The 20,507-nt window shown below is 37.3% G+C and overlaps 1 protein-coding gene across 3 annotated transcripts in view; it reads right to left on the bottom strand.

Annotated features, from left to right (window-relative positions):
- Nucleotides 1–5,058: 5,058 nt before the first annotated feature.
- Nucleotides 5,059–20,507, bottom strand: part of HERC4 (HECT and RLD domain containing E3 ubiquitin protein ligase 4) — a 33,418-nt gene continuing 17,969 nt past the window's right edge. The window contains exons 13-24 of one of the 3 annotated variants that reach the window (XM_010294406.1): nucleotides 19,403–19,575; nucleotides 17,381–17,497; nucleotides 14,759–14,782; nucleotides 14,155–14,253; nucleotides 12,076–12,243; nucleotides 11,808–11,951; nucleotides 10,756–10,922; nucleotides 9,870–9,936; nucleotides 9,573–9,655; nucleotides 7,064–7,247; nucleotides 6,372–6,474; nucleotides 5,059–5,426 (exon numbers count right to left, since the gene is read on the bottom strand). In XM_010294406.1, coding sequence (XP_010292708.1) covers nucleotides 5,218–5,426; nucleotides 6,372–6,474; nucleotides 7,064–7,247; nucleotides 9,573–9,655; nucleotides 9,870–9,936; nucleotides 10,756–10,922; nucleotides 11,808–11,951; nucleotides 12,076–12,243; nucleotides 14,155–14,253; nucleotides 14,759–14,782; nucleotides 17,381–17,497; nucleotides 19,403–19,575 — 1,538 coding nt within the window. In that variant the 3' untranslated portion in view covers nucleotides 5,059–5,217. The remainder of the gene's footprint in view (nucleotides 5,427–6,371; nucleotides 6,475–7,063; nucleotides 7,248–9,572; nucleotides 9,656–9,869; nucleotides 9,937–10,755; nucleotides 10,923–11,807; nucleotides 11,952–12,075; nucleotides 12,244–14,154; nucleotides 14,254–14,758; nucleotides 14,783–17,380; nucleotides 17,498–19,402; nucleotides 19,576–20,507) is intronic. The other 2 variants (XM_010294408.1, XM_010294409.1) reach the window with 2 other exon arrangements.

The following is a 20,507-nucleotide window of genomic DNA, read 5'->3' as shown; positions in this document are numbered from 1 at the left end:
TACTCCCGCAGCCGACGGTGCTATCGGTCCCTCCGCCCCCTCCCTGCCTCCGGGCCGATTTAACCACGGCCCCTCAGGGCGCGCTGGGACGGTTCGTACCTCGAGCCTCGGGCCCGCCGAGGTGCCGCTATATGTAGCTCCCGGAGTAGCCGAGCACCGCTGCTAGCAGGTGCACCCGCATAAGCCTCTGCACACAAGTAAAGCACAAGTAATTAAATTAGTTTCACCTTTAAATTTCTCAAAGACACGGCAAACACAAGGAAGGAAGTTGGTTTTTAGCTGCCAGCTCTGTTCTTTCCAATTGAAAAGCTGGTGTATTTGCTCAAAAAAGGGAAGGAAACGTAACTTTTGCACCCTACTCAAACTGAAGTCTCCAGGTAACACCAATCTTTTGTCTCCCCCACTGAAATTCCTCACGTAATCAGTCACGTGGGGGGAAGCGGTGAACCCGAAGGCACTGCACAGTGCAGGGTTCATGTGCTCTGGGCACGACCCGCTGGCAAGACCTACCCCAGAGCCTCAGGGAGATAAAGATCCCCACCAGCACCACGCACACCAACTCTGCGGAACGTAATAGCTCTGCAGTTCCTATGTGGAACAAGATTCATACACCTCATTATCCTTTCTAATAATCTGTGACTGATGCATGTGCCTTCAACTGGAGAAAAAAAACCACACCCCCACCCCCAAAAAAAAACCAAAAAAAACCCACACACAACAAAACAAGAAAGTCACACTGACTGCTACCCCAGCGCACACGAGTTCTTTGATCACACTCCTGGCAGCAGCAACGCATTACTTTGCTGTTTTGTAAAAGATGAATAAAGTATGTTCAAACCCAAGGGCTATGTTCAGTCTAGTGGTAATAAGAGACCAGTAGGTCTGCACACGAGATACCTCTGCCCAGTTCTAGCACGCCTATAGTACTGCCACAGTTAGTTTTAGGGCTTTTTTTTTCCCCCAGCCCCTAGTTGTCTTGTGGTCAGAAGATAAAAGTCATCTTTCTCACTCAACAGATCTGCATCAGTGCAGAAATGGTGAGGCAAAGGTTCGCAATTAGAAAGTGTTGGCACACTTGCAGAAAGAAGTCAGTGTAACAGGTAGCAGAGTTAAACAACAGGTATAGGCATGAACAGGCTCCATTCTTCAAGAAAACCTATTGAGGTGTCAGTCAAACAGGGAACTCTGGTGTATAGAGATTATGGCTTGTGGTGTTATTTTATTGATTCAGTGTGCACATATTGCAGGAAAAGAGTCAAAGGGATTTCCTGGGGCTCTAAGCTGTAGTATTACAGAGGATCCTCTAAGCCTTATCAAGGTCTAGTTAATGTTGTTAAAGTTATTGCTCCAAACTTGATCAACACAAACCTGAACAGCACATTGAAAGACAAAAATAGTAGCTTGATGATTAGTTCACCCAAACCCCACACTGACCTACCGATTAAGAAATACCCACTTGGTAAGCAATGGGAACTGTCACTTATCAAGAGAAACAAGTATTTTGTTCTTCCTCTCCCGCCTCCCCATCAACTAAGACACACAAGTACCTAGTTCTGGTTGCACAATGGAGAAAGTCAACACAGCCATTCTTGTGGTGCTCACTGTGCACCAGTCTATCATGCTGAAAACTGTATTATTAAAAGAAAGCTTTTATTCTGTATTCATCTTAACTGCAGAACCTCATGTGCCTTTAAATGAAGAGCTCTCTTTTATAGTGGTTTATACTTGATTACATTAAACTTCATTTATTCCTGATAAATCAAGTTCATTGCAGCAGACAGCAGTGCAGTGAATTAAAATCCTTCTTAAAGTAGCATATAAACCTTGACGGGAATACCGTAGCTTGGTGCTCTACATGAATAACAACCTTATTAGTCGTAACTCCCATGAAGTGCCAAAGGAGGCAAGTCACTGTGCTTAAGCAGGGCTCAGTGCTTTAAGAGTTCTATGCTGGTGCAGGGCAGCAGCGTTCTTAGATTTCCCCGGAAAATGAGGGACAAACTTCTGCTATACGTGCAGTTGAAACAGCCTGTGCAGTTCTGTCATGTAAATTCAATCTTCAGCCCTGTGCTAACGTGACAGGTGCAATAAATCCAGTACGTGACTGCACTGCTACAAGTCCTCCTTTAGTAACCATGATGGAGATGGATACAAGTTTGACATGCAACCAGCATTCTCCAGTGACAATTCTGAATCTTTACCAAAACGCTAACCTAATTATCAAACAATACTTTCTTTAAAGAGATTTTTCATTACTGTAGAATGCTCCCACTGCAGCCCAAACTACTACTATACCCAGCTGCTTGCATTATCCTTTTTTAAAAGTGGTACGCAAGCTTTTCTGGCTGATTGGGAGATTGCACAAGGAAGAAAGCCCTAGTCTTTCTTCATGAACACCACAGCTAAACGTTTTAGCTAAACACAGAATGGAAGGGAGTTCCTCCCCCCCCTCCCCGAGGCACAGCATCAAATATTGTACGCAAAATAACCACTTGACCAAAGAAAAAGAAAGCAGTTCCTGCTGCCCACCTTTTTCCAGCCAGAGGAAACACTTAGGTGGACAACTTCTGTAGAGAAGCTCCACAGGACTGTTATGACTCAACGGAACTAACGTAAGTATTGCGGAAAGCATTAAACTGCTTGACAGAAGTGATGTAAGTTCTTGTACTACATAAAAGTCTTTTACCTTGTTACGTAGATAATGTCTGTTTTGCCACAGGGCACCTGTCTCACTGCACAGAATGAGCTAACACCTGTAAGATAATCAGGAGCATTTAGCCAATAAAATCATGCTCTGTAAGCCCCAACTCCATTTCTTGTGGAGGTGGATAAAACCCAAGGCCAAAATTGCAGAAAGAAGCCTCAGGTGAATGCCGTCTTGAGGAAAGCGATCCTAGCCCTTCTCTGCCAGCAGGTTCTTAACCTGACATTTAACCAACCATTCAACACCCCGCACCCTCCCAATGCTTATTAATGTCCACTAATGTTCTGACAGAGTAAGAAATATGTCTTGCTGCTGCTGCAGAAACTTTTGCAGCAACATGAAGTAATTTCCACAGCCGTTTTAGTCAACAGTAACTGCACTTCAAAGATAAAGGATATCTAAGATCTCTAGCACAGCCTAAACTGGGCACCAAAAATTGGCAAGTGTTCAGGAACTGTGGCTTGGATTCTGTCTCAGACCTCCTCATCTACAGAGTAAGGCTGTTACTCATCTTTCAGATTAATATTGATATCGATGAAAAATCCAATACAGCAAAAAAAAAAAAAAAAACAAACCAAAGTCCCGTAGGGAAATTAAATACATACATATCATGCTGGGTTTAGATGATACACACTAAATTATACTCGGACCTGCACAACCGAACATACTATTCAGTGAACACCATCAACTGTGTACACTGAATGAAGCAAGAGTCCCACAGAAAAAACAGCACTCTATCATGTAATAATACACAAGGGAAAAAGGAAGAAGACAGCTTTACATTAGCCACTTCCCAATTTTTGAGTATTTGCCTTTGCAATCTTGGTGTTTCATAAATTAAAAACAGTGTTTATATATTACCTGGTAAAATGAAGGAATACTACTGTTTCTTTTTTTTTTTTTTTTTTCCTCCTTTTTCCTCTTTTCTCCTTTCTTTCTTCCAAGTATAGGTAAGATTAAGCTGCTTTAGTATTTATTCATTTCTTGTTTTTCACAAGAGGGAGAATTTCCCAGCCAGGTAACAAGTGTTGGAAAAGATGGGATATGGGCTGCATACAAAGAAATTAGTGACACTAGAGGTTACACTGCATGAGAAAGCTGTAAAAACACAGTGTTAAGGAAAAAAGAATTATTTTAACTTTACTGACTGCTTAGTGTTAGATCCACATCTACTGCCAGCACAGAAACTGCATGTTACACAATTTATTACAATGAATGAACTTCCCTGCGTTCCAAGTGAGATCTTGGTATCCTAGCTGTACTCTCAACTTAATGCATGCAGGAGTTGCCCTCCAACTGAAGAAATATGCCTGATGCAAGCATCCATACACATCAACCAACAAAGATTTTCATTCAAGTCTTTTATTATAGCTTGAATTTTTTCACTGCATTTAAAAATCTAAAAAAAATAAATATTTGTTTCACAGCTGCAAGTCACATATGCATTAACACCACAAAATCTGGAATTTAACCAGAGAAGGAAAGTCAAATCCAAAAGTGTCCAGCTAACCACAATCGCCTCAGGGCAGTTATACTAAAAATAAAATCTTAAGAAAAGGAGAGGGGAGGGTGTTAAAGAGTTATTTCAAATGCATTTATCTGGAAAAAAGTGAAAATTCTATTAGAAACCATAAACTACGCTTTCAGCATTTAAAAATAAACGTTTAACCTCTTGACAGCAACAACTGTCTGTGCATCTTTTTCTTTTAAGCTGTATTCTTGACACATGGCTGCAGAGGTTTCAAATGATAAATTGACCTCTTTTATAATTGTGTCCACTTAATTACAGAATCAATCAGTCCAAATTAAACGGTGTATTAAGTCAGCTTGTCCATCCACATATTAAAAATGCCATTGTATGCAGTTTTGTATCGGCACTAAGTGACTGCTTCATGGATTGTACACTGTGAAGATGAATGTCTCTTAAACAATCACTTCCATTATTAAGGTTCTTAAAACAAACCAGAAAAATATATATCTTCGGAAATCAGAGTAGTCACTTTTTTTGTTAAAAGCCATAAAATAAGCTCATATTCAATTACAAGCAATAGAAACCATACTGCTATTGGAACATAATTATTTTATCACAAAAATTTATTATTTACAAAATGAAAAGTTACCAAGTGAATTTATCAGGGAAAAAGTTAAATGTTCTTACTAAGTGATTTGAAAAACTTAAGCAAGTCTCTCATGCACCCACACACCAAATTGTTTGCGTAAGGTGAAATGTTAATTCATGTTAGTGAAACTTGACTCCCATTCACAATACTCTCGTTTTTATTATACGATGGCAAAATCCACATGGTTCTGTACAAGAAGGTATGTATTAAGACAGTTCCTCATTTTTGTAAATGTTTTTTGGCTCCCATGAATATCCGTACCACTGAACGTTTTTGCAAATAATCAGTTATATTATCAACTCCATCATTTAATCCACTGAATTTACCACCACAAGAAAGACACAAAAAGTTAGTTTAATGATCCCATGTTACACAGAACTCTCATTTCTGAAGTTATACTAAACTGAAACCTTCGTAGTGATCTATAGCCTGGATCAACTTAGATTTTAGGGTTTCTTTATCTGTGTATTTTGGAAGATCAAGAAGATTAAAGCAAGTGTGAGCTACCGGAAGATACCCTTCTCCACCTCCTGTTGGTTGGATGACTAGTTTAAGACACTTCATTCCAAGAATTGGAATACGATCACTGCCTGTCAGAAACACTGCCAAGAAAACACAAACAAACAAAGCCTTGAAAGTAGGTTAAGATTAACACTGTATATGTCATAAATGCAGTTCTAACCATTGTTTGCATTCCAGCAGTGGTTAGCTTTTCACACTGAAGTTGTTCTGCTAAGTTTGAAAAACAGAGAATAATGACGTAACCCGGTCTCCAGCTTACACATATGAACTTTTAACTGTAACACAACCAGTGATATATAAAGGAAAACATTTCATTTTAGCATATGAAACCGAACAGTCCTTAATTAAAAAAAAAAGAAAAGAGTAGGAAGTCCTTCATGCATCAGAATTTGTTATTTAAAATCCATTGGCTATACATTTACTGGGCATTTGCAAGCATCTTGTAAATACACAGAATTATTTTGTTCAATAAGAAATTTATCTGAACTGGAAACTAATCTATAATCTGTTCTCAACAAAAGCTCATTCACAGGAAGCTTCAATAATTGTTTTTTCCTGTACATTTCCACTCATGTCAGTACCTTGACATATCTACAGTCAGTTGTAACTCAAAAATTCCATCTATGTGCAATGGAAAAACTGGAGGATGCAAACCTTATGTTAAAACACAGAAAAAAAATTCCTAGTCATCAGATAAATTACTCTAGGAGTTTAGGTTGTTGGGGTTTTTTGGGTTCTCTTTTTTTGTGGGGGTTTTGGTTTTTTTGGGACTGTCTTTTCTTGTTTTTATTTTTTTTCATGCTGCTCTGGTCTACTGCCCACCACCCAGAATTACTCAGGACAACCCCAGCAAAATCAAAGACAAGCTCATAATCAATTTCTTCTGCTATGATTTTTTTTTCCCCAGATAAAGTTAATTACATCATTATAGACAAATACTTACGTCTGCCCTCTTATAGCAAGAGCCTGAAACCACAGTGATCCCATTAATTAGCAACTTCTGCGAAGTAGTTTCAAATACTTACGCAAAAACTGCTTTTTCTTTTCCAAAGACAACTCATGAAAAACCTCCCAGAATATTTTAATTGTAGGATGGTCTGCCCAGTATTCTCCTTTGTATTCTGTATTCTAAAATGAGCAGGAAATTAGGTTATTGTTTGCATGTAGAACTAGTGGGATAGTCTGATATTAAAGCAGAATGAATGTGGTTTGTGTAAAGGGTTACTGCAAGTAATATATTACTGTTTTCCTCCATCAGTTTTCTTCAGCTGTTCAGTCTGACTTCAACTATATGGACAGATGCACGTACTCCAAAGCGTTTTCAATCCCAGCAAAGTAATGACAAAGTCTTACAGTGAGTTTTGGCGATTGGGAATATTTACTTTCATTAACTGTGAGCATTTTGTTCACTTTCCCCCTTCTAAGATAATATACTGTCTACGGCTGCCTTTTGGTTCTGTGGATTTTTCTTCCTCTCTCTTCTAAGTCTGATTTCCTTCAGAAATTAGATGGAAAAATTTTAAGCAGGAAGGTAAATAGTATTTTAGTGTCTTCATTCATGGACATTTTAAAAAAAGCTCTTCACTCATGCAGTCAATCCAATCGAGGCTGGAAGCCACAGTAATTAAAACAGAGCTCAAAAGAACACTTCAAGATTTTGCTTTTGCATTTTGAAATTTAAAAATACATGAAACAAACAGCTAACTATGGTTCTTACCTTCTCCAATTCCTTCCAATCATAATTTGTGTTCCCAATCACCATTGCCTGCAACTCACTGGGCTGGAAGAGCTGAAGAACTTTACCTCCACATACTTTGTGGAAGCCTGCATGGAATGCACTGAATAAGGAAGCCACAGATTTATTGAAGATGTAATCCACATATGCATCTACAAAATCTTGCCTGTACAAAGAAGAAAAAGAGAATTATGTTGAGAGGAAAAAAAAAAAAGAAAAAAGGACTTGTCACCCTTCTACCCACAAAACTACCTACTGCACAGAACACAGCACAGAAAGTTACGCAAAAAAGATCCTAATATATTATATTCTCTGCTTCATGTTGCAACCATAGTGCAAAGAACCTCAGTGAAAAGGTGCATAAATGTATTTCTGCACCATGCCCCTCAAGACAGAGTCCATAATGTGGAACAGAAAAACAGTAACATTTAGCATTGTTTATTTCAGGCACTATAAACGCTTCTCTTATTTGTAGGAATTGCAGTGAATTGGACTGAATGGCAACAAGCTTAAAGGCTTGAATCACATGCAGTGTCCTGAAACCAAGTCAAACTTGCTGTTGGTTTTCTTTTAATTAAAAAGATTACCATATTTGCATTAAAAATGCAAATCAACTTTAAACAGACATTTGAGTCCTATAGAGTAGAAAGATCAGTGCAAAGGAGCTAGGACACTGAGAAACAGCCAGCCTGCTATCTGTCCTGCAGCATAAGGAGTTCTCATATCTCATTGGAAACATCTTCTGCAGCATTTAGGGGAAGAACTAAAATACCTTGATATGATACAGCATTTACGATTTTGTTTAACTATCACTTTAATCAACCCTAGTTATCACTGTTAGTTTACACACTGGCAGAGTGACTTCAGTTTTATCAGTTTTCAGTTATCCTACCAACATACATTTCCTGCGGAAACCCACAGTATTTGAACAACATCCACAGTATTTGAATAACATCACCAATAATTTAAAGAATCATCTAAACACATTTTGATCACACATTTATTAAAGTTGTTGAACTGAAAATACTGGAGATGAGCAAAGTGGTGAATCATGCTGCTCCTCTTCCAGCACTCAGTAAGATACCCATTTTATGCACGCTATGTATTAGCAGAGAGACAGGTAACTTGTATAATACTAATAGTGGAACAAAAGGCTGCTCCAGAGAAAATTCATAGTAATAAACTAATTGGCATTATTATACTCTATGTTAATATCTTTAAAACTGAATTAAGGCATCATGGATTATTTGGATCTTGAGAAACAGAAATTCTTCACTGCTGCAAGACAACGGGTGGTGACAGTGCAGCACACATTCCATGGGCACCTTGAAACTTTTCTCATAATTCAACTCTAATTTTACTGTCGCTTCGTGACAGAACACCAAACCACCACCAGAGAACACCAAAGCTATTTATCATATTTAAAATAGAGTATCACAAATCCTCAGCTATGCACCAAGGATTAAAAAAAAAAAAAGTGTGACAGGTATAGGTGATGATTGGAGTTGTCACTGGCAGGATAGGTCAGGAGGATAATCGCTCCACTGTGGGTGATACTGTCATTGCACGTGGCTATGTTTGGGTTTATGATACCCTGAGAATCTTCTATCATCACTGTTTCCTCCACAACAGACCTACCTAATTACAGAAAATGTTGCCCAAAACATTTGCCCTCTAGAAACATGCCCAGAGGTACATTTTCTCCTTTGTTCCCACCATGCACAGCCTAGGTGCATTCTCATAGAGTATGCTCTTTCCATTCAATGCTCCCTCTATTCTGCGAGAAGTAAAAGCACAGAGAATTCATGAAGATTAAAGCACAGACAGGCATACATGAGAGGCATGGACACAGAGAGAGGAAAATGGTAGTACTCTGCAAAAAGGGACAAAATCACTACCAGGTATAGTCTGCCTATTCTCCAGGAGCAGAAAGGAAACAAAGGGTGTGAGTGACTGCTTTTATAAATAGAAGTAACAGAATCCTTGACTAACAAAAAACCCCCACCCCTCTCACACTCTTCTGACAATAACACCAGATAACATTAGATCAATTTATCCACTCTAGAAACGGAAAATTTCTCTGAATAATATTTCATATATGAATAGTTGCTGCATACTGGCATCTAGGTTGAAGTTTTCATCATCACTCACCAAATTCCAATTATCTATAACTTCCTGCAGAACCACGATCATTTTTAGTCCTATAAAATGAAGACCGTATAGGCAAAAGAGCTTCAAAATACTTCTAAGTTCAAAGTGAAAAAGAAGCATTACACATTCTGAGTAAAATTAGATAGCCTCTCTACAGCTGGCAAATCCTTAAATACAACAGCTATTTTAACCAATACATACACGAGAACAGCATGGAGAAACAAAGTAGTTTTGCCTCCAATGTTAGTGTAACGGCTTGGCAAAGGATATTTATAGCAGCCCAGTTACATTCCCAAGGTAGATAGCAACACTCAACTACCCTGTAACCCATAAAACTCACCTATTTTGTTTGACTACAGGAATGTCAGCACCATTAGGAACAAGCTCTTTAATTTCTGTTGTACCGAAATTTTCCACAGTGATCTATTTAAAACAAACAAAAACAGTATACATTTTATTTACTGCATAGAGTACTTCTTCCTACCACTTAGCTAACAACAACACGAATGGCAGACACAGATGCCAAAATTCATGGGAATTCACAGCTGATGCTTTTGCTCAAACATTCCATCAGAGGCAGTAACGATATATGGTATGAGCTTGATAAGAAATACTTCAAACACTATAAAAAACTTACAGTAAAATTAAGACAAAACGCTTCTTCTATGTCATCTTCTGGATAGTCCAGTAACTGTTGCATTCCCCTGCAAAATAAGTTACAAAGTACTCGTACCAGTGGAAAGGAAAAATGAACTTATTCTCCTGAAGTATTATTTATGCTTTGATAATGAAAAAAAGATCTTTTCCACTTATTTCATTTATTAGCTCATTGACTTGCACCTTGTGCAGTGTTAGGAAATCTCAAGCAATCATTTTGCTATTACTTGTAGTGTTATTTCCTTTTGATTATCTCCAGGTGTGAAGAGAGAAGATTCATATCCTAGTGTTCAGCTAAGGGATTCCTAAACCATAGGCAGTAAGTATTTAATAGCCATTGATGGGCTCTTCCATTAACTTCTTTGATTTCTCCTTGAATCTATGAAAACTTTATCATTCACAACACTGAGGCAATCAAACATGCGCTTCCACTCATTTGAATCTCCTACCTGATAGTGCTATTCAAATCCCTACTCAAGAGTAGGTATTTAGCATGTATCTGTTCCTGAAATAAGCAAAAATGTCTCCTTGATGGACTAAATAACCTGTTTAGAACTAAAACCATACTCACACTTAGGTTTGAGAAATTAATGGCTAAAACACAATGGTTTTGAATTTCAAATACTATTTTCCCCTAAAATTCTTGTGGGATAATAGAGCAGAAGACACAAATACTAAACCCAAGCGTTTAGAAACAGATGTTTAACAATAGCATGTATCCTTTCTCAAATGGCATGATGGCTGCAAGCTACTCTGAGCTGTTTTTCCTGTTAGTCTGAAAATAACACATTTTCTTTATGTTCTTAAAAGAAAATGTTGAATTCAAAATTAATTCCTAGTAACACTCATTTTTCTTTCTTGCTTACCTGCCAACATCTGGCATCAACTCTTTTAGGTCATCCAGGGATGGTTTCTTATTCAATAGCTTTTTGTACAAAGCCAAAGGGAAATGAAGGTCTACAATAGTAAAATTATATATTGCTAGCCCACAGACAACACCAATCAAATGAAACAAGTCACTGTCTTCAAAGGTCTAAGAACAGAAAACAGACAAGATGGTTTAAAATAAAGAAGTTATTTTAGTTTTGCAGAGTCCAGAAAGAAGTGTACAGTGCAGTATAATCTGAGTGAGTTTCATTTATATTTTCTTTAAATATGTAGGTATCCATAGGTACTGAGGAAAACAGGGTAAAGTTTTAACCAGCTGAGAGAGACTGAAATCCAAGGAGACAGAACTTTTTCTACTTAGAAAAAAAGCTGAGGTACAACATACTTTGTGTTACAAGTGATGCATACTGCTGGAAGTATTTATTAAGATTCTGATTTTGTCAGTGACTTACTATTGCACTATTCAGTGCTTAAATATATGTCAATTTAAAAAAAAAGAACTATTTTTGGGAGGAGGAGGGAGGACCTCACTATTAACTCCCTCGGAGTTAATAGCCAAGGCTTAAAATGTAACTGTGGAAACTGTTATAATTCAGGTATTTGTGATATAGCCACCCTAGTCCATGTTATTCTCTGAACAAGGACTAAAAAGCCAATGTTCAAAACTTTCTTGGAAGTACGAGTACCTACAAAACAGACTCATAAATGTGACCGAACACAGAAAGACCTGTTCAACATGCCACTTCAAGAATTTTTCTCGGCCACCTTGATTTACTGATTCTGCTCTTGGTATCAGTTTACCCTGGCTGGCACTTCTTCCTACTGAACTCGTCTGGGTTGGGAACAACCGGTAAGGAGTAAGTAAGGGGAAAGTTTTGATCTAACAATGACAAAAATAAACATTTTTTTGAGAATACTTACTTCAGCTTCTCCTCTTGAAAGAAAACTACCACAAACTACTATGTTCATACATTATTAATATATAAATTTTAAGTTAAAAGAAAATTAATGACTATAGACCGTGCCCTACCTTATCAGAGAACCAGATCAGCCTGGACTCTTCATAATACCTGAACATTCCATATTTGGGATCTAGCAACTCCCTCATGATCAGCAAAAAAAATTCTTTGCGAACACCTCCAGCATCAACAGCTTCTTCCCCTACAAAAATAACCTGAAACACACAATTCAGTTAGCACTGACTTAAAAACACATTGTGAAACAAGAGTTGTCCAAAAATATTCTCAATTACTTGCACGTCAATGAAAGACACTTTGAGCAATATGTACTAATAATACCTTGAGAGGCTTCTTGTAGTCTACATTCTTTGTTTTCCTTAGTACTTCCACAGCATCTCCTACAATATTGTCTCTCCGTACCATTAATATCAGGCATGGGTTGACAGATTCAAATACCGGCAGAAACAGAGAAGATAAATTCTGTCTGTGAGCCTGATCAACAGCCATCTGGAAAAAAAAACAAAATGAAAGTGTCAGTAGGTAACATAAGATTCCTGTCAACATTAAATGCCCATCAGTCTTGTCAGAAGTGCAGAAGACATGAATGGGAACAGCTATTATGAGAGCTACTGAATTTGCCTGAATTTTCTTCATATTCCTTTTATCTCAGGAAATATCTTTCCTGTACCCATTAGCCTCATTAATGGTAATGTTCAGGGAAGTCTTAGAACATAGTTTTTGATATTCCAGTCAAAATACTTTGGCTAACAAAAGGAAGCCAAAAAAATTCTGCACTTCGTCTAATAAAGAGTAAACTGTTTAATATAAATCTGGCATGAAAACATCCATTAAAAACTAATTCACAGAATGAAAAGTGATTTGTTCATCTATTTCATTTGTATTGTAGTCTTTGTATTAGATCCGTTCAAAAACAAAAAACTGTTGCAAATGTTCTGAATATGGCACACACCTGTTGAAACTTTGTGTGTTTTAATACTGTTCAATATTGTTAATAGAAACATTCACTGTGAACATTTCCCTGAATTCATCAAATATTTGTATTGACTGTGTATACACATTTTTAAAGGCGTAAGAAACTCTTATTTATTATTATTGACCTAAAAAAGCAAGCCAGTATTTTTCTACATGAGCCCACTACTTGAGCATGACTTACCTCTTCTGTTTCATTTCAGACTCAGAACAGTAGCTTTTATTATGTTAAACATTATAAACACAGGGAGGTGCTGGTGCTCTTACTGCTGTTACTTTTGCAGTAGCCTCCCTTCATTCCTTCTTTCCTTTTTTTAAGAATATGATTATACCCTTACAGCAACTGAACAGGTGTGGATTATATGCACAAAAAAAAATTCCAAACATTGAACGAATGTATACTTCACCACATCACTCTAGTTACAGTTCTACCTAGAGAATCACGGAAACATGCAAGATCCTCTCTGTTACTTCAGGGTTGTCTTGTGTATCTATCTCTAGACATGAGATATGGGTCAAGATATAGAATCGTTTGTGTCAAATATCTAATTTTTAGCAAAGTCTCTAGTTAGAAGTGAACAAATTAGGAGTAGTATATAACTGCATTTAACAGGAAAGTAGAAGAAAACTACTGCAAACTGCAAGATGAGGAAACCTACTCCCACTATCCCAAGTAGATGCTCAATTTTCAAGATAAGCTTCTCCTCTACCGCCCTGCAGACACCAATCAGACTTCAGAGCTTAGCAGCATTTTGAAGGTGGTATGACAGATGAAATGAGAAATTAGGTGTGCACTAGATATTCACGTGGTGCCAACATGTTGTCTCTCTGACACCACCAATCTTAAGAACAGCCCTAGATCCTAAGTCCCATCAAGGTAAGAAATTAAAAGTAACTGTAACTGGCTGCTGCCGCCTCTAACAAGCCAGACTGACTTCATGCTCCAGTCTCTACATACATATCATTTAAAGTCTGCTCATATGGGAGGTGGGGTTGTTTTTTGGTTGATTGGGAGTGGTGGTTGGTTTTTAGTCTTTTGGGGGTTTTTTGGGGTTTTTTGTTTGTTGGGGGGGGGGCGTGTTTTGGGGTTTGAGGGTTTTTTTAGGGTTTTTTTGTTGTGTGTGTGTTTGTTTTTTACACCTGAACTACGGGTTGTTAACACCTCAAAAAAGCCATCTCATTAATGAAAGGAAAAAAAGTTCCTTAGAAATTTAAGCAATTATTAAACAATTTAATTTCAATGAGATCCCAAATCCACAAAACCGCAAGCTTCTATCATGTATATACCCTGAGATTAAAACTAGATCCCTCATTCTTATGGAGAAGAGATTACAACAGCAACAGCAACCCCCCAAGACCACCAATTAAAAAAAAAAAAAACAAACCAACGTTAAAAAAATTCATAACATTAAAAGCTGAGACTCTTACCTGCATCTGTATGACTGCATCTGTTTGTAGGAGAGTTGTCTTTGCCTGGGCATCAAATACAAATGGGTATGTGCAAATTGTAACAGGAATATCTGTTAACTGGAATGAAAAGAACCATGTCATATCTCTGCTTCCTTAAAAACCCCAATCATGGTTAAAGAAGCCATTGCAACAGTACTCATTTAATACATCTACTTTTACTGGAAAGAGAAAGAAATCTTTACTCATCATCGATGTAGGACCAAAGTATTTTAGGAAAATTAAGTAGATTTTCAACTGTTTAGTACTTCAGCAAAAAAAAAAAACCAAAAACACAAAACCAAAAAAACCACACACAACCAACCAAAACACACACAAACACCACTCTCAGTTAGTACATTTTAATTTCAGAACTTTTATGACAGCTAGTGGACATCATCAAAGTAGTCCTTGTTTTCAAATGCTACTCTGAATTTGCAAGACAAAGAATTACGTATTTTTCCCCCACAAAAACTTTTTCAGATTAAAGCATTACTCCCAACAGAACACATCAGGCAATCCTTGACATTCATATTTCTGATTTCCTTACATTCTTCAAAAGAAATCAGACTGCAACCAATCTTACCTCAGTTAATCCATGGTTGACATCCTATGACAGCATTTGCACAAAGGTAGCAATAATTAGGATGAAAAAGCAGCATTAGTGTCTGCATTAATTATTCATCTCTGATGCAGAATTAAAAATATTTATCTACAGCTTTCCCCCCAAGAGAATATTTACTGAGAAATAAATACCAGCCATAAACATTCTAATTAATCTACCAAATACAGCCATGCCTTTCAACACTCTATATATCAGTCTTTTAAAAAAAGGACCACTAAAGTATCACGTTTTCTTGGATGCAAAAACCAAAACATTTTAAATGTTTACTTCCATACGCTAATAAATGACATTTGCTTTTACCGATGTATTTTTACTCTCAGATGATTGTAGCATGTCAAATTAAATGCAAAACATTTTAAATAAGTAAAATTTTAAAAATAAAAAAGAACCCCAGCACTTTGTCATAAAGTCTCAAAAATCATTTGCGTCTATGAGAAGATATGAGAAGAGCAATTGACTCCTGAAATTTGAGACAGACCAATACATATGGCTGGGACTGTGTGGAGGCTTCCACAGCAAGCTAGACGAACTTTGCTAAGAAACGAAGTTATCCATCTGGTGCTGTGTTACCCTCCTTATCCTCCACTGAAAGCTAAGCTCGTTTCCACCTAGCAGGCAGAAAGCAGAAAAAGAACAAAAGGCAATGACAAACTAGTAATTTTTAAATTTGACTATAAATACGAGACTCAGAAGTCCAATACGTAGCTCTCCATGGCCCACAGAAAGCGATGGCCAGAATGCTTTGCTTCCTATCTGTGTCCCTAATTCCTACAGGAAACATCACGTCTGAGTATCCCCTTAGTCACAGGTAGAGCTATGCAATTTTGTACTCCTACTGCATCTACCATCATTTATTCCTAATTCAAATGGTTATTCTCGACTCCTTTAAGCCGTATCTCAAGAACGCCTCTTCAAATCAGTATTTATTATTTAGTACCTTCAGTTTTTCCCCCACTCATTTTTCTGTTGTTGAAAGAGTAAGAATAGAAGTTTTCTCTTCCCAGTTTCTCTCTGAGAATACACCGAATCATTCTGACATTTCCTTTTCTTCTACATTTTCCCCTCCATGTTTTAATTATGGAACTGAGCAAGCAGTTTCGCCTCAAGTTATGACAATAAAAATTACACTAGCAAAAGAAATTTTGATTCGTTGTTACCGACTCAACAAGCAAGTAGGGTTTCTTAACATTTTAAAAGAAAGAACACAGGAAACTCGTGGATATGAAGGCAGGAAAAGGCCATCAAAACCATTTACAGAGGCGATCTGACTAAGGCCATGGAATTTCTTTCAGTCCTGCAATAAAGTAAACTTTTTCTGCTGAACTTGAAACTGCACAAATGCATGACAAAATAATGATGATTAAAGGGAAATACAGTATCTAGTATTTTCTCAGTAACGTCAAGCTACTGCTTACTCTTCTGATTTAATTAACAAATGGAGCTTAAGACTTCCATTAGAAAGCAAATTTCCAGCTCTTATTTTCCCATATTCTGTATTTTCTTCTCCAATCATGACATATGCAATTTGGGTTTGTTTACGTTCATTTAAAGCAAGCTGCAAAGGTCATCATCTTTTAAATGCCACCACTTCTGTACCCTTCACTGGCATACCCTTCTCTGTTCCAAATATACAACCTGTCTCTAATTCCAAGGCCTTGCAGTGCTTTTTAGTGTACCATGCCTCTTGGCTACCAACACCAGCCTACACCACATACCGTTATTTTTTCAGACAAGCTTGGCTGAAAGAAACGTCTGTCATGACTGCCAATACTGACTCATTATTTCTTTATGCTCCCCAATCTCCCTGCTGTTGTTATTTTACATTGCAATTTTAATTCTTTGATAGACAGCATGACTTGCTTTGTATTCACAAAATGCAGCAAAAGTAGGTCTCCCGTGTTCGGGACCTTCCAGGTACTGCTGCAAAAAGTTACATTTAGGTGGCTAGAGAAAGCATATTAACTTACTCAATATTCTTTCAAAGCATAAGTCAGAAAATTGTGTGGGAAAATCCTATCCAACTCACTAATTCTCTGCACAGTCATTAATTTACTCCCACTTACCACTCTTCTGTTTACAGATCCAGGAATTAATTATCTCAGTTCTTGTTGCTACACTCAAAGTAGAAAACTATGTTAGTTATCTGTCCTCTGTAACTCCCTATTATGCTTCTAGACTTAGTTTTCCAAGACAGTTTCAGCTTTCTCATCAACTGAGCCTATCTTCTCTAGAAATTCAGGTTATTCTGGATGTTTTCCTATCACGAATTATCACTTTCCTAACTTTTTTGACATGGCAAGTCTCAAGTGACAGAATTCTAAATCACTTTTGAAAGGTTGAACAGTGTCATTCCTAAGAATGATACTCTAGAAGAAGCACATCTATTTAACAATTCTTCCTTAGCTAGTACCTGACATGAGTCTGTTCACCATCAGTGATGTGTGAAGATATTTTTATGAAAAGAAAGTGCCCATATTTAGAGAATCTACAGGCTTCTCTAAAGGGATAAAACCAAAATAAAACATGGGGAGGGGGAAACCCACAAAACAAAAAAAAACACAAATAAAAGACAGCACAGCTTACCATTCCAAATACCTGCTGCTGGACCCAGTTGACATAGTCATTTCTGATATCTATCAAGTCTTGTATCTCATGAATGTAAAATCTGTCATACTGTATAACTTGTCCTCTTTCATTTACCTAAAAAAAGTGCAATTTCTTTTGTTAGCACGTTGTATAACAGTTTTCAAAAGGACATCTTCCATGTTTTTCAAGCATTTGATACGTCAGCCACATATACCCAGCTACTAAAAAAATTCTAGAAAAAGAACAGGGCCTACAAGAATGCAAAAAACAGTGTTACACGGATACATGGATTATTCAGAATCCCATCCAAGATGCAAAGAAAAATAAAATTAACTGAGCGTAACCTATTGCACAATACAGCACTGCCACTTTGAAACCTCATATGATCTCACAGGAACACTGATGAATATACATATTCATGTACACAATGGACAAAAACTTGTTCCTGTATTTGCACAAATTTAAGAACTATGATTCAAGAACTCTATTCTTAATCACAGTATAAATACTATCTCTATTATCTGTGATCTAAGGAACAGTTTCCATTTAAAAACATTAAGCTTAGAAACAGAGAGAGATGTGCAAAAATAACTTTATACAATGACTTATCTCTAGAGTATAATTTTAATCCAGAAGTATCCAGACTTTCCTAACACACACTTTTCCCAAGGACTGTTAAGCATTGTTAGCTGCCAAAACAGCAAGATCCCCAATTCTGTCTTTATAACCAGATAATCTAAGCCTACTTTTCTCAAACATCTCCCCCACCATCCCCGTCCCATCAAACCACCAGATACTAAGTCCGTGAAATACCCCAAATATGTCACCCCATTTCTTCCTCTTACTTTACTCCATACCAGCTGATTATTAAGACTATGCCAATATAAACAGTTGGACAGCAGGGTAGGTAACAAATTTAACTATTTCTACAACGTAGCAACATATTAGTCAAAGTTGGGTTTCAAAAAAAAAAAAAAGGCAATTTAGGAGAGCCACCTTACAATCCTACAATTACCCACAAGGATTTTAAGATCAACTTCAGCTGTTAAGATTACAGCTACTGCAAGCCTGAACAGTGACAGAAATTCTAAAGGCTGCAAAACAATCATTTATTATGTACTAACAGCTTTCCATATGGGAATCTGTAATGGACATCTTGCACTTCTAACACAAGATAGTTACTAAACAATCTTACTCTCAGTCTTACTTTGATGGTCTCCATAAAGAACAACAAAAAGCTGAGCAAACCATAGCACACAAATTCCAACTTCCAGAGCAGGAATCTCTTCCATTCTTTCAGACAGCCTGGGGAGGAGGGCTGTTAGGTATAGCACACAAAGGTCCAGTTTGGACACTTGTGCCCATTTCGCTATATTGTACAAGTACAGTACTTGACCAGCGCCTTAAGGCACGCCTAAAATGTTCTTTTAGCATATAAACACAAAATGCCATAGGACCAGAATAAACTACAGAGGTGAAAACAAAGTTGGGGGTGGGAGGGGAAACCTCAGCAGCAATTAGATTAATACACTGTGATGTGTGCAGTCTGGTTATTCCAAATGATTTGGGCTGGTTTTGTTCAAAGTTCATAAATTCATTAGTTTTCATTAATTAAGTTACAATACTAACAAACTGAATAAACAGATCAGAATATAAATGTCTTGGTAAAACTGTGCAGATCTTTCTTGTTCGAAGTACAGCTTGCTCTTATCTTCCACTTGTGACCTTACTTGCTATCATTTCAAGCCTAAGAGGTGATTCTTTCCAACATACCCTCACAGATGCAATTGACTGGGTCAGTCTGTGTTCCCAAGAAAATAAGTAATTCCATCACCATGTCAGACTGGAATCCAGAATTCCAATGGTTCATAGGTCCAGATGGAACAAATAAAGATATCACTGTAGGTACAAGCCTAAATATCTAAAACTCTTTAGTCACTTATTTTAACAACTACACAGCACACAGATGCTGACAAAAACAAACAGATAAGTAATTGGTTAAAATTGACGTAAACATACTCTATGCAATATTTCCAGAACTCTGAAAGCTGTGTGTAGAAAATTGGTAAGTATTCTTCTTTCAGAAGCCGGAATGCCAATCTTGCACAACTTCAAGAGGTGGACTACAACATCCTTGTAGAGTTCCACTATCTTGAGGAACAACGGAGGTTCAAGTGCAGACCACCAATTTTCTGTCAACAAACGGTGAACGCAAACTTAGTACTTGCCAATACAACATGATGCTATGCTATCCTTTTAACTAAAAACCATGTTTTGCTAGAAAGCATACTTGTCAGTTACCAAAGACACTCTCAAAAAAAAGTTTAACACAGCAGGAGTGGTGCAGATTTGTAAACAGCAAACTACTCTTTGTACAAATAATGAAACCTCTATTCAAACACCAACTCTTTAAATTAAGTCTGTTCATCCACAGTACATGACTGTACCACGAAGTAACACTTGAAGTAAAAGCAGATGGCTCAAACCCTGAAACCTTGACTTAACCAAGCAGTTCTGAGAGCAATGGAAAGGGATGAAAAAGAAAAGGGTCTACAGTTCGAAGAAATTATCAGTTTGCTTTTCTTGACAACAGACAAGCTCTTTACTCTCACCAAAGACTACTGAAAAACACAAGAGATGGGTTACAAGGCAAAAAATAATTGAGGGAGAAGAAAGTACCCTCTCAAAGAGATACCAATTTAAAAGGAAATATTCTGAAGCCTCAATTCTTTAAGCTGAATTTCAGGTGACAGCAGTCACAGTAAGAAGGTACAAGCCAGTAGAGTTAAAAAAAAAAAAAGAGGTCTTCTCAGCTGCATATTTGAAGACCACATCTTAGGACCAGTGAGAAAACATGAACTGCTCAGAAGCAACAAAACAGCTGCTGTAGTCAAAACAAAGGCAATTTAACATCTACTCTGCAACACTTCTGTAAGTTGCTTAGAGCTTGTTAGCTGTCTGACCACATCATTTTCACTTTAAAGTACGAAGAGACATATCAAACACGCTGAACTACACAGTTTAATTCCTCCCAAATGGAATCAGTCCAAAAATTACAATACCAGATTAATTCATATGGATGGCCAGTTAAGTCACCCAGAAGCAACAGAATAGGTGTTTTCTT

The sequence above is a fragment of the Phaethon lepturus genome, unplaced genomic scaffold (assembly GCF_000687285.1).
Source record: "Phaethon lepturus isolate BGI_N335 unplaced genomic scaffold, ASM68728v1 scaffold12979, whole genome shotgun sequence".
Lineage (NCBI taxonomy): Eukaryota > Metazoa > Chordata > Aves > Phaethontiformes > Phaethontidae > Phaethon > Phaethon lepturus.
Note: the sequence above shows the minus strand (reverse complement) of the source record. Positions and strands in the feature narration are given on the sequence as shown.